This window comes from Ictidomys tridecemlineatus, chromosome 7 (genome assembly GCF_052094955.1).
Source record: "Ictidomys tridecemlineatus isolate mIctTri1 chromosome 7, mIctTri1.hap1, whole genome shotgun sequence".
Taxonomy (NCBI): domain Eukaryota; kingdom Metazoa; phylum Chordata; class Mammalia; order Rodentia; family Sciuridae; genus Ictidomys; species Ictidomys tridecemlineatus.
Genome location: NC_135483.1, coordinates 187,755,227 through 187,769,255, shown reverse-complemented (window position 1 = coordinate 187,769,255; position 14,029 = coordinate 187,755,227). Strand labels below are relative to the sequence as shown.

Below are 14,029 nucleotides of genomic sequence, written 5' to 3'. Positions count from 1 at the left end.
GGTTTTGAAACAGCATCGTGGAATGTGGTTCTACCACTTACTCAGAAAACTAATGTTCCATAAATACAGCATTGAATTAATTTACCCAGCTTTTATCCGGAAATTTAAAAATAGTCTGCAACATTTAACACTCCTGGTTTCCCCTCTCTACCAGTTCCAATAAGGACAGGTCTTTACAGCCAAAGATTTTAAATATGAGACATCTCAATTCTTGGGGCCAACAATCAAATAAAAGGTTCTTTGAGTCAAGTTTAAAAATATTTTTTTTCTCCTTTTATATTGAGGTAAAGTTCAAAAAATAAAGTTTACCATTTTAACTCTTTTGAAGTTTATAATCCAACAGTTTTTATTATGTCTATATGCTATATAACCATAACCACTTCCTAAATTCTAGAACATTTTCATCATCCCCAAAAGAAATCCTACAGTTGTCTAATTTTCCCTTTCCATTCCTCCTAACAACCACTAATCTATTTTCTCTTTCTCTAGATTGGCCTATTGTAGACATTTTATATACATTTTATATACATTATATACATACATACATATTGGCCTTTTTTCACTTAGCATAATGTTTTCAAGCTTCATTCACATTGTAGCCCATATTAATATTTCACTTATTTTCATGCCCGAATACCTCTGTTACTATGAATAATGAAAGTAATTATTTTCAACATTATAATGCACACTGTGTTTTAAGAAACATATTTACATTTAACACATGCAGATTTTAACCCAGGACACAGAACTTCACCTGCCAGCGAGTCTTCCAGAAGAGAAGAGAGGCCTGGCAGAAGTTTCTAGTCCCTAGGCTGGCCTGCAGAGCCCCTGTGCACATGGTGTCTCTCAGATGGACCAAGCCCTTGGTCACAGATCCCGGGTGAGTGTCTTCTGTGTGATCACCTGCTTTTATCAAATACTTTCTCCTAAGTGTTTGTTTTATAGTTGTAGATTATCTAAATGCCTCAGTATCAAAAAGCCAAATGGTTCCAGAAAGCTAAAAGGTTTGCCTGCTGTATATGACTCATTATTAAAGTCCACACTCTACCCTCCCTGAAATGCTCCAAGGTCACCCAGTGGGAAGCTGCACAACTAAAGGCTCTGGGTTCCTGCTCTCTTACTCACTGGGTTGGAATAGCAAAAGCCTTATAGGCCCAGAGCAGCAGGGGGTCCCTGCAACTAGTAGAGTTGGGACAAAGTACTTGTCTAGTGCAGTAGGCAGGTTAATGACCCCCAGAGACATCCATACCCTAATCTTGGGAGCCTGTGACTATGTTATGTTATATTGAAAAGGGGGGTTTAAAGTTACAGATGGAATTAAGTTTGCTAATTGGCAGACCTTGGGATGGGATAGTTGATCTTAGATCATCTGAGTGTGCCCATATAATCACAAGTGTTCTTAGAAGTCAACGGGGGAGATCAGCATCAGGAGAGACGTAACTACAGAAGCAGAGGCCAGAGGGATGCAGCAAGAGAAACACTCATCCTGCTTTGAAGATGGAATGGACCACGAGCCAAGGAAAGCTAGTGGCCCCTAGAGTCTGGGAAAGCAGGGGATCACACTCTCCCCTGAAACACCTTGATTTTCACCACTGAGACCCACATTAGGCTTATGATGCCCCAAAGTACAAGGTGATTAATCTGCATTGTTTAAGCCTCACAGTTTGTGGGGAGGTGTTGCTGCAGCCATAGGAAGCTAATAGGAGATTGTTAAATATGACCTAAAAGGTGTTGAGGATTAAGACTTAAAGAGCAGAAAGGCGAAAAGTTTTGAAGGTGATGAATGTGTTTATGGGAAATGAAGGAAGAGGGAGTGGGTGATGGGAAGGAATCTGTTTATTTCAGAAATGTAGTCATGACTTACGTGGAGTGGATAGGAAGGAAACTGCAAAAGAATCTTAATTATGGATGGTTTTTAGAAGAAAAATATCTATGTCAGTGAGAAAGACAAACAGTATAGGGTGAAGGGACAGTAATGAGGTTCCTATCTGACATGCTTGGGCCCTTGCAGGCTATTTTGCCTGAGGGCTCTGGTGCATATTATCCGACATTTCTGAGTTAGGTCTTCTGTGAAAGGTGCCCACAGTTTTAATGCGATTATGTGGTGACCACAACTGCCATAAGATGCAGCATGTCCTGCTGGGGTTGTGGCTCAGTGGAAGAGCACTTGCCAGCATGTGTGAGGCACTGGGTTCGCTTCTCAGCATCGCATAAAAATAAATAAAATAAAGGTATTGTGTTCATCTACAATTAAAATAAAGGCAATGTGTTCATCTACAACTAGAAAAATAAAATTAAAAAAAAGAGATACAACATATCCTATTTACAAATGTCCCAAGAGATAAGAAGTCATTTAACAAGCAGTGGCTGTAAATACAAGTTCAACTTGATTTAAAGCTTATTCCCTGGGTTTAACACCTCCTTCAGATTTTTCTCTAACTTGCTTATTTACTACACTGAAATGTCAACTGGACTTTATTGGAATTATCATGAATTCCAACAGAATGGCTGGGAGAAGGGTGAAAGCGAGAAAATACAGACTAGATCTGCCCCAGTTGCCCAGGTCCTAATCAGGGTCACACCCAGGCACATGGCTTTGTGACTCTCAGTGGTGTTTCTCACGTGTTTGCACAAGAGGAAGGACAAGAGGGTGTAGAGAGGAGGCTCAGGAGGACCACATTACCTTCCATCCTGCTTCCTTGACTGACTAAAAAGAGGAACAGTCATCTTGACATCCAGAGAGAGCAGAACATCTCTCTGGCCACTGGGGACAATCAGCCGGTGGTCTTAACCTGTTAGAAATAAAAAGCTTTCTGGGATTAACTCCTTTATTCTTTATCTTTTTAGTTTGTTTTGCATGAAAATGAATGGTTTAAATTAATATGAATTTTTGATTTTCTGCAGGTACCTTATACTTATTCTCTTTTCTGTACAACATGTATATGGAGTAAGTACATTAATTTACACTGACTGTACGTTGAGAATTCACTTTCTTGAATGTATTGTTTTGTTATATTTTTAAACACTTTCTGGGGCTCAGTTTTTTTTATCTGGGAAATGGAGGTTTAGCTACAGTAACTCTAAGGTTTCTTCAATATTTTGTGGTCAAGATTGCTTTTGGAATAGCTTGGGTGTTGGATTGTTTATAATTAACATAACCTTTTCTTAAACACATTTTTTTTTGAGACAGACAAGAGGCAGCTGGGCCATATCAAGATTAAATCAGAAAATATAAGGTTAAATTTGAACATTTTAGCTCTGCAGAAAGATAAGCCTAGAACATTCTGTAATAAGCCCTCTTACTTCTGCCTCTTCACTAAAGAATCTAAGTTATTAAACCCAATCTCAGAAGTTTCTGGAAAATCCAGTTATGAGCTGTCTGTAACTCAGGTTGATCTTTAAACAACTGGACTGGCTTGGGTCCACCCAATCCAATTTCAGAGATTCAGATTATCTTAGGTCTTTCCAAAGCAAATGGAAGCTGGTCATTAACCTTGTTTTCTTCTTCCTACCAGTTGGGAGCAGACAGCACGTGGGTCAAGGAACAGGCACCCTTGGTTCTTGGCTCTGCCACTGATTCATTCCTTAACATACCTAAGACTCAGTCTTCTCCATGTTAAGGGGGCATGGAGGGCTGGTTCATGTGCATCTGAGAACAATGGCTGACTGCTGTGGATCTTACCTGATTTTTTCTGAGTTTACTTTTATATCATATTCTTTTGTTTTCTAAGTCTACCAAGTCTTAATTTTCACTTCATTTGATCCTTATATTCCATGCCAATGAATATAATTCCTGAACCAAGGATCGTTCTATCCTGGACCCTCCCACTGGCTTGTGGTCACACAGGAGTGGATGTGATGATTAGATTTTAAAGGTAGAGGTAAAAACTGATGCAATATCGACGCTCCTCAGTAGAGGGTGGTTGAACAAGTTAAGATCCTTTGTAATGGATAGCTATATAGATTCTGTCAGAATGATTATGAAGACATTTGATTATGTGAAAGTGGCAAAGTATTGGGCAGTATACCATTGGGTAAAAATAAAAGCAGATCAAAAATCACTGAAAGTGTGTGTGTGTGAGTGTGTGTGTGTGTGTGTGTGTGCATTTGTTCACATGTGTGCTTGTGTGTGTGAGAGATTGTGGTGTGAGTATGCTTATTAATACCCAGACACCATTGAGGTCCATTTTTAGGGCAGATGGCTATTCTTCTAGAAATTAACTTATTTTCTTGAACTTTTTATGCAGCAAATATTTGTTTTAAAATGCCCAAGATAAAGCAGATGACTTTTCCTGTTTTTCTCTTTGAAGAAAAGTAACATTGGTTTCCTGAGAGTATAAGTGTGTTCCCCGTCAGTGTAGTTCATATTTTGAATGTTTAGTTGTCTGAGATACTGTCTTTATTTTTTTTCAAAGGGTTTATGCAATCTATTTTTGAGGGTCAGACTCTTCCCCTGTGAATTCACTGTTCCCTTTTAAATGTTTATTGAGGTGTTGCTTTATTAGAATCTGCTGATCTATTTTAAACTGACTCTATTTTGTGATGTAATTGTGCTAAGAACATCTCAGTGATGCTTGGCAAAGATAAGTAAAAATAAATACATAAAAAACCCTTCATTATCAAGCCATCTGATCAACTGACCTTTTTTCCTCTGGTTATTTTGATATTTCACTGAACACACAGTAATGAATCCCAACCTTAAATGACCTGAGTGTTCAGACTAGCTACTTCAAGTGCTGTCCCAACTTGGCCCTGGGTATTTAATTTTTTTTAAACCTTATCAGTATTTTGAATGTAGGTATTGTAGATAACAATGTCACTCAAAATTTAAGGGGCATATATTTCAGAAACTTCAAACACATTTTTAACTTAAATTATCTACTTGCTTGGCTCTTGTGAAGCTTCAAATTCTTATATACTTTTAATGACCCAGGAGAATTTTATTTATAAAGATGCCTTTTCCATTAATGCTTATAGATATTTTATTTGGGATTTTGTCTGAGAATACTTTTCTCCCAAAGAAGTTGAAATTGTGTGATTGAAAAGAATTTCTGGAAAGACTCCTTTCCCTCTTACACACACACACACACACACACACACACACACACACACACACACACTCACACACACAGACACATGCACGCATACACATTTATGTATATGTATGTTTGTCTATATGTGTTCATATATACATGCATATTTATATGTATTATGTTTTACATATACGTATGTTTATGTGTCTTCCATCTGAACTATAAATATCAGTTTAGTTGTGTTATGTTTTCCTATTATACATTGGTCTAGAGACTTCAGTTTAAAAAGATCTATCAAGCTGGGCATGGTGGCACATGCCTGTAATGACAGTGACTTGGGAAATCTGTTGCAAGAGGATCAAAAATTTCAAGGCCAGTCTCAGGAACTAAGCAAGACCTTGTCTCAAAAAAAAAAACAACAAAAAAACAAAAAAAAACTGGGAATTGGAATTGGGGATATTGGGGATGTAGCCTCAAAAAAAAAAATACTTGGGAACCAACTTAATGAAAGAGGTGAAAGACCTATACAATGAAAACTACAGAACCCTAAAGAAAGAAATCGAAGAAGACCTTAGAAGATGGAAAGATCAATCTTGCTCTTGGATAGGCAGAATTAATATTATCAAAATGACCACACTACCAAAAGCACTATACAGATTTAGTGCAATTCCAATCCAGACCCCAATGACATTCCTCATAGAAATAGAAAAAAAAAAAAAATCATGAAATTCGTCTGGAAAAATAAGAGACCCAGAATAGCTAAAGCTATCCTTAGCAAGAAAAGTAAGCAGGTAGCATCACTATACCAGACGTTGAACTACATTACAGAGCAATAGTAACAAAAATGACATGGTATTGACACCAAAATAGACTGGTAGACCAATGGTACAAAATAGAGGACACAGAGGCTAACCCAAAAAATTGCAATTATCTTACATTAGACAAAGGTGCCAAAAACATACATTGGAGAAAAGACAACCTCTTCAACAAATGGTGCTGGGAAAACCTGGAAATCCATATGCAACAAAATGAAACTAAACCCCTATCTCTCACCATGGACAAAACTCAACTCAAAGTGGATCAAGGATCTAGGAATTAAACCAGAAACCCTGTATCTAATAGAAGAAAAAAGTAGGCCCTAATCTCTAACATGTCAGATTAGGTCATAAGAATTAGCATAATAATTAAAATCAAGAATAAAAAATGAGATGGATTCAAACTAAAAAGTTTCTTCTCAGCAAAAGAAACAATCAGTGAGGTGAATAGAGAGCCTCCATCTTGGGAGAAAATTTTTACTCCTTACACATCAGATAGAGCACTAATCTCTAGGGTATATAGCAACTCAAAAAGCTAAACACCAAAAAAAAAAAACCCAATTAATAAATGGGCCAAGGACCTAAACAGACACTTCTCAGAAGATGATATACAGTCCATCAAAAAATATATGAAAAAAATGCTCAACATCTCTAGCAATCAGAGAAATACAAATCAAAACTACTCTAAGATATCATCTCACTCCAGTCAGAATGGCAGCTATTAAGAAAACAAAGAACAATAAGTGTTGGCAAGGATGTGGGAAAAAGGCACACTCATACATTGCTGGTGGGATTGCACATTGGTGTAGCCAAAATGGAAAACAGTATGGTGATTCCTTGGAAAACTGGGAATGAAACCACCATTTGACCCAGCTATCCCCCTCCTTGTTTTGTACCCCAAAGATTTAAAAACAGCATACTACAGGGACACAGCCACATCAAGGTTTATAGCAGCACAATTCACAATAGCTATATTGTTGAACCAATCTAGATGCTCTTCAGTAGATGAATGGATTTAAAAAATGTGGTATGTATACACAATGGAATATAACTCAGCAATAAAAGAGAATAAAATCATGGCATTTGCAGGTAAATGAATGGAGCTGGGAAACATAATGCTAAGTGAAGTTAGCCAATCCCCCCAAAACAAATGCCAAATGTTTTCTCTGATATAAGGAAGCTGATTCATAGTGGGGTAGGGAAGGGGAGCATGGGAGGAACAGACAAACTCTAGATAGGGCAGAGGGGTGGGAGGGAAAGGGAGGGTGCATGCGGTTAGAAATGATGGTGAAAAGTGATGGACATCATTATTCAAAGTACATGTATGAAGACACAAATGGTGTAATATACTTTGTATACAAACAGAGATATGAAAAATTGTGCTCTATATGTGTAATATGAATTGTAATTCATTCTGCTGTCATATAAAACAAATTTAAGAAAAATTTTTTAAAAAGGACTGGGAATTGGAATTTTGGATGTAGCTTGGTGATAAAGCATCCTTGGATTCAATCCCTAGTATTAAAAAAAAAATGTCAATTACAGAAACGTGCAATTACTATGTGCATGTTTGTTAGGCAGTTTGTCTCTGGTGCTGACTTGATGTTCCTGTCCATGCCCTCAGTTCCCACCACCTAGGGCATCTTTGACCAACACCTGTCCACCTCTCCCATCCAACCCATAGCCCCTGTGAATGAATGCAGGCACACTGTATGACCCTTTCTTCTAAGGGACCTACTTACAGTCTCTCTGGGACTATACTTTTGTACTAAAGTGGCTGATGACACTGGTTCTTGATAATCAGCATTTATGAGAACAAAGTGACGATTCTTGCCAAAGAGCATAGGTGTGTGTGTGTGTGTGTGTGTGTGTGTGTGTGTGTGTGTGTTGACTCTCTAATGCAGAAAAGTCAGCTTGAAAAATGGGGAGAGGGCACCAATTATTTAGGTTCAGAAGTTTTCTGGTTGAGAGACACATTAGAGGAACCATCTTGGAGTAGTGGCACACTGTAAGGAAGAATAATTTTTATCTGAAGCATGAGACCGTATTGGACAATGGTCCTGGAAAGGACTTCACAAGGGAGACAGGCCAGTTGATCCAGGAGGCAGAGCAAGGTGATCATGGAAAAAGTCAAGCCCATCAGCTAAATTAGATGCCTCTGTATACGTGTGGTTTGCTCAACTGTCTGGTTCGTACTCTAAGCTTGTTCACAACTTAGTACATCATGAAGCCTTCCTGGGAGACAGAAACTGTAGAAGCTTCTGGCCAAAGCAAAGTGACTATAGAAGGACCATGTCTGTTCCCAAGTGTCCTCAGTCTTGGAAGCCACTTGCTGGTATAGTCAGCCCTGCTGATTATGAAGCCCCAGTGCAAGTGCTTTGCCTTTTAATACGTCAGTATAGTTGTTGCTTCTCATGGATCCAAGGGTAAGAGTGTACCATGGGATTCTGGCGAGCTGGGCAAACCCAGAGTGCTTGTTGTGCTGTGCATGGCATGTATCCAACTAAGAGATGAGCACTTGCATGCTAAAGAAGCTGCTTCCGTTTCCAGGGTGGGAAGAAATACATCGGTCCTTGTGGAGGAAGAGATTGCTCCATTTGCCAGTGCTTTCCTGATAAGGGCTCTCGGGTAAGTGATGTAACAATCAGACCAGGCAGCTTGCCTGCATTTTGAACCATCCTGAATACTTACATTAAATTGTCTCAGACTCTGACATGTTGTGGATGCTTATGTTGAGAATACTTATGTCTTTTACAATCAGAGTTGTTCACGTTCTGATAAGCGATTTCAATTACCTTAGACTGTGTGTCAAGCTGTGAAGATGGCCTGCGCAGTAATGGTTCACCTGTGATTTTTGCAACACTAATCTTGTGAATGGTCTCATGAAGAAAGGGTCCTGCTGTCGCAGGGTGCATACTGGATTGTGTCCTTGGCAGTTATCTTGCTTTGAGATGTAGTGCGATGAGTGAGGCAAAAAGATGCTTCGATTTTTAAAAAGCACTCTTTTCAGACGTTTGACTGTCAGTCTTTCATGGATGGCACCCATTGAAACCCGTGGGATGGTGTTCTAACCATGGCGATAGCTGTACTTATTTCAAGCTTATTATTGGCCAGGAGCTTTTATGTGTGCTGGGAATGCTCTGGCTCATTGGGCCTCGCAGCAACCTTCATCCACACTGAGTACTAAAGCAAACAATTCTTCAGTTACAAATGCTCTGGTGATTTTTATATAGATCTACATTGAAGTGCCACTCTGCACCCCTTAAATATGTACAATTGTGTGATAATTTAAAAAAAAACATATTTTTAAAAAAACACTCCCATAATCTTACAAAAGGGATTGTGTTTCAGAAGTTTTGAACAGTTTTTAAATCAGATCAATGATCCTTTGAAAATGTGCCTTCTTCCGTTCAGGTTGCTGAAACAAAATATCACAGACAAAATATCACATAAAAATCTTTAGCTCTTTAAAAATTGTCCATAGCTTCTGGAACACATGTCTTTCTTACAAGATCATGGAAGTTTTTTTTAAATGTCTATTTTACTTTTAATTGACACATAATTGTACATAATTAAGGGGTGCAGATGGACCCTTTGATATATGTACACAAAAAGAATTATTTGCTCTAATACTTTGGCATGGATGGTAATGGGCTGCCAGCTGCTGCTGTCAATCCTATTTCTCACAGTTCTGAGGGATGGGAGGCCCAAGATCAGGGTGCCTGTAGGTCCTGTGTCTGGTGGGGGCCTCTTCCTGGTTTTTGGATGATTGTCTTCACTGTGTCCTCACATGGAGAGAGTACTCTGAGGTCCTTGCATAAGGGCACTAATTCTCTTCATGCAAGCTCCATGCTTATGACCAAACAGCTCCCCAAAGACCCCATTCCCGGCACCGTCTCACTAGGATGTCAACATGTGCATTTTGGGAAGACACAAACATTCAGTCCAGAACAGTGTCCACATCAATCTCACAGGGCTGTGCGGGATCCTCAAAGAGCACATTTCAGTAGAGATTGGTCTTTACAACAAAATAAAATTACTTTCCTGACAGAAAGGACTGAATTTTTCTCCCATTGCATGTTTTTTATTGTGACATAGCAGGTGTGTTCTGTGGTTCCTTTGTTGGACTGTTTTACTGTAAGCCACCAAACTTATTGATGTAAATGACAGCAAACCTCTGTGCAATATAGGAAAGATTTTGGTCACCACGATTTATCTTGAGCTTTGTCAAGCTACTTTCAGCGCATAATTTAAAAACTGAATCATCAAGGAAAACAAAGTTAAGACGCTAAAAACTAGCCACCTAAGAAGTACTTTAGCTTTTCCATGTACGTGTATAGATGATTTACAAAAACCCCAGCTTTGGGGTGAGGTTATTAATGCAAACATACCAAGATGATAGAAATACACAAAGAAAACAAAAGTGCATCTAAATTTTAAGACTTCTGGGCCCGAGGCCCCCTTAAAATGGATTTGATCAGCTCTGCAGTGGGAAGAAGAGCAAACCAAAAATGAAGAGGGGCGGTTGCTTCGATGGAGCCAGCGTGGTGGGTCCTGTGGTTTAAAGGAGGCTGGGGTGTGTCGGCAGCTGTGCCTGTGCCTTGGCACATCTGTCCCTCCAATCTATGGTGCTTGGCTGGGGGTAATTGGGCTCTTCCTCCAGGACATTTGACAGTGTCAAGACAGTTTTTGGTTGGCACTGGATGGAAGGGTGCTAGAGGTGTCCCCTGGGCAGATGCCACAAGGATGTCAATATCTTACAATGCACAGCGCAGCCCCCAAACCACAGCTAAAATGTTTAGCCACAGCTAAAAATAAAAAGATCTTTTCTAAAAAAGGTAAATTATTGTGGTTTAGCTGCTAGTTTGAATTGGGAGTTGACCTCTCCCTGTGCAGTTTTTTTGTTCTGAACTTGTATAAATAGCAGTTGTGTAAGGTGTCTCCTTTCTACATTGTAATAGTTGCTTCCGTCTACATTATAAATAAAGAACCATTAGAGAAAAAAAAAAAAAAGCCTGCAGCACAGAGGCTGAGGAGCCTGTTGTCACCCCACAAAAGCTCCCTAAGGCAGGTGATATTGTTATTTCCATCTGAGGATACAAGGAATCCAGAGTCCCAAGTCCTAATTAACGTGCTGTGTGCAGAGCCAAGAGTCACTCCAGGTGTCTGGCTTCTCCTCCACATTTGCCCCGTGATCATGGAAATATCATTACACTAAGGTTCCAACACCTGGGCTTAGTACGGGGAAAACACCCAGGTGGGCACTTTAATGGGACCAAGCCTTCTCAGTGTCCTTGTATTTATACCGCTCGTCCTTTTCTTTCTATTTCCCCGGGGCTGTCAATCACAACCAATGCCCTTGGCATTCTCCAAGGCAGTCTGTATTCCAAGAAGGCTCAAGAAGCTGAGCTGCACTCTCTGATTCAGGGTGGTCAGGGAGGGCTGCTTACACAACAGGAAAGCTCTGTCCTTCCTGAGACAGACAGGTTCTCCCTGTGAGGGATGCAGGTGCAGGGATTGTTTTCCAGTGGAGAATTTGGGAGCTGCCCGAACGATCTCCCAAGTTATGCATGGGCCCTGCTCCCGAATTCTGGGCTGCTGGCTCTCTCTGGAAGACATTCGGAACACCCCCTCTTCTCTACCTGTTTCTCAGTGTCATCCTCTTTCACCCTACTGCCATCTCCCTTCTAGAAGGAGCTCAGCACTGACACCGCCCTGCAGTGTCCCTGCTTACCCACCCCCTCCCTGCTGGGACTCCCCACTAGGACTCCTCACAGACTCTCCCTCTCCAGCTCCTCAGCTCTGGCGGGGCTGAGTGTGGCTATGCCCACACTCTTGATGAGATTGTGCCCATGCACTAGGTAAAGATAGTCATGAGAATGTCACGAAAGGCATTTCCTGACTCCCGATCTATAGCAGACTTTGGAAACCCAAGTCCTCTTCATTTCCCTGCTTTGGGAGCTGGGAGTCATTTTGTCACACCGTTTTGAGATGATCCCTGCACATGGCACTCAACGGGGAGTTTATACCACCCTGGTTAGGATTTGGGAGCCAGGTCAGCATGCAGAGGATGGGTAGGGACCCTTGCTCTTCCCAAGAGAAGGGGGAACCAGTTAGTGGGGAATCATGCCTCTGCCTGCCTTCCTCCCCTCACACTAGAGCCAAAGCCTGCTGTGAAGGGCAGGATCTCTCATCGGGCAAAGTTCCTTGTGGGTTCAGGTAGGGCCAGGTGGAGCACTTTGAGCAGCAGGTGAGCTGGGATCCCTGCTGTGCTCAGAGCTTTTCAAGGAGCAGTGACTGAGGAAAGAGCCCTGGCTGAGGGCCAGAGACTTATGCTCTTGACCTTTCCAGTTTCTGAGTTCCCACCTGAGAAACGAGGGTTCTCACTAGAAGGCTGGACCTGTCCCTCCTGGCTCTCAGGTCCTGCGGTTCTGTAATGTGGGGCATGGATCATGAATGACAGCTGCTGGTTTCCAAAATGATTTGTGACTCCAGCCTTACACTTCCCTAGACTTCATTCTGATTCTGCTGTAAGGATGTGAATGGGGTGGAACCCAGCAGGATTCCAAGTTTTTCTTGATTGGTTTTAAGGGAGGAAGCTCTATGCATTCAGTGGTTGTCCCTTTGTAGGAAAATATTATGTCATGTCCTTATGAACCAGGATGGACTTTTTAAAGTTTTGCTTTAGCAACCAGGAAAATAAAGACACCTTCTACCGTTGATTCCAGAAAAGAGTAGATTCATACTGTTTACTGTCCTTGGGAATTTAGCCTCTGCAAAGTCAAGAGAACTTCATGATGTGATTGTTTTTCATATAAGGAGGTCAAATGACTTAAAACTCAAGAACTGTTAGTATTTGGGTTTGAAACTCAAAATCAGACAATTAGTGGGGTCACTATTTCCTTTGGAAAGTTTAGATATCTATATATAGAGAGTACATATAAATATGTACACTACAAGTAGTTTTCCTGCAATTTCATTCACTCATCTGTCATACTTTTAAGAGGCTGCATTCCAAGATAAAAATGGAATTTACTTGGGGGATTTTAATTATTGTTAATATTTTTCATATCATTAAATTATTTGCACATAAAGTTCTAAAATTCCGTCTCTATCACTCTCACAGCTGTGGGTTAGAACACTTCCTAACTGTGGCCTGATAAGTGGTTCACAGCAATCATTTTTATGTCCCGGAGTTCACATAAGTCAATTATGTTCTATTTTGATGAAAGCAAGATCCAATAACAACTGGAAGTTGTAAAGTTTTTTGGCTTTGCTTGCTTGTTCTTTCCAATATCTTCTTCCTCCAAGAACTCTCTGGCTCATTTTGTCAGCATTGAAAAATTCTCTGTTTGACATGGCAGTCTCAAACCCCTTTAAGGTGACTGTAGGTAACCTGCACCAGAGGGCTCTGGGGTAGTACTGTTGGAATTGGGGACTGGGGAGCTGGACAAGACAGTTATTTGTCTTATAAAGGCATAAAAATCCAGAATTTTTCTAAAACCTAGTGCCTAATGATTAAACATATCCTGGTGGAATTCAGCCCAAGTTATAACATTGGCTTAGCTTACTCAAGTGTTCCCTGGCAGGAACAGAAACCATGATTTATTTTTTCAGTACTGGGGATCAAACCCAGGACTTATCACATACTAGGCAAGTGCTCCTCCACTGAACTACATCCCCGGCCTTTTTTACTTTTTGTTTTTTGAGTCAGGGCCTTACTAGGTTGTGATCCTCCTGCTTCAGCCTTTTGAGTTGCTAGGATTACAGGCTTGCGCCACCATGCCTGGCTACTATCATGATTTCTGAACAGTGGAACACTTGAAAAAGTTAAAGGAATAATCTTCAGCTGTAGGATTTCCTCTATAGATGCTTGAGAAAGTATTTCTCGTACCTGGGGATAAAGGAGGGATCCTTGTCTGTCATTTTCTACTGTTTGCTCTACTAGCAACAATAGTGTTTGAAGCAGCAGCAGTAGGTGATATCTCTATGGAAGAATAACTCCAACTAACATCAGGCTCAGTGTGCTGATGAGATGCTCTTGACATCCAGCATCTGTGTGCGAAAGGGGAACAAACTTGTTTTTACTTCCTACACTCTAGAATGCATCATGCATTTTCCACTGGACCAATTGCACAGGTAGAACTAATATAAGGAGACCTCCCCTGGGAACCTTAGTTG

General features: G+C 40.5%; 1 protein-coding gene across 9 annotated transcripts in view; it reads left to right on the top strand.

The window, feature by feature from the left end:
- The window catches only part of Col4a4 (collagen type IV alpha 4 chain), a 128,821-nt gene that overhangs the window by 13,977 nt on the left and 100,815 nt on the right, over positions 1 to 14,029 (top strand). For 5 of the 9 annotated variants that reach the window (XM_040267926.2, XM_040267925.2, XM_078018107.1 and 2 more), the window contains exons 2-4: positions 728 to 880; positions 2,905 to 2,947; positions 8,399 to 8,476. In XM_040267926.2, coding sequence (XP_040123860.2) covers positions 837 to 880; positions 2,905 to 2,947; positions 8,399 to 8,476 — 165 coding nt within the window. In that variant the 5' untranslated portion in view covers positions 728 to 836. The remainder of the gene's footprint in view (positions 1 to 727; positions 881 to 2,904; positions 2,948 to 8,398; positions 8,477 to 14,029) is intronic. The other 4 variants (XM_078018111.1, XM_078018109.1, XM_078018110.1 and 1 more) reach the window with 1 other exon arrangement.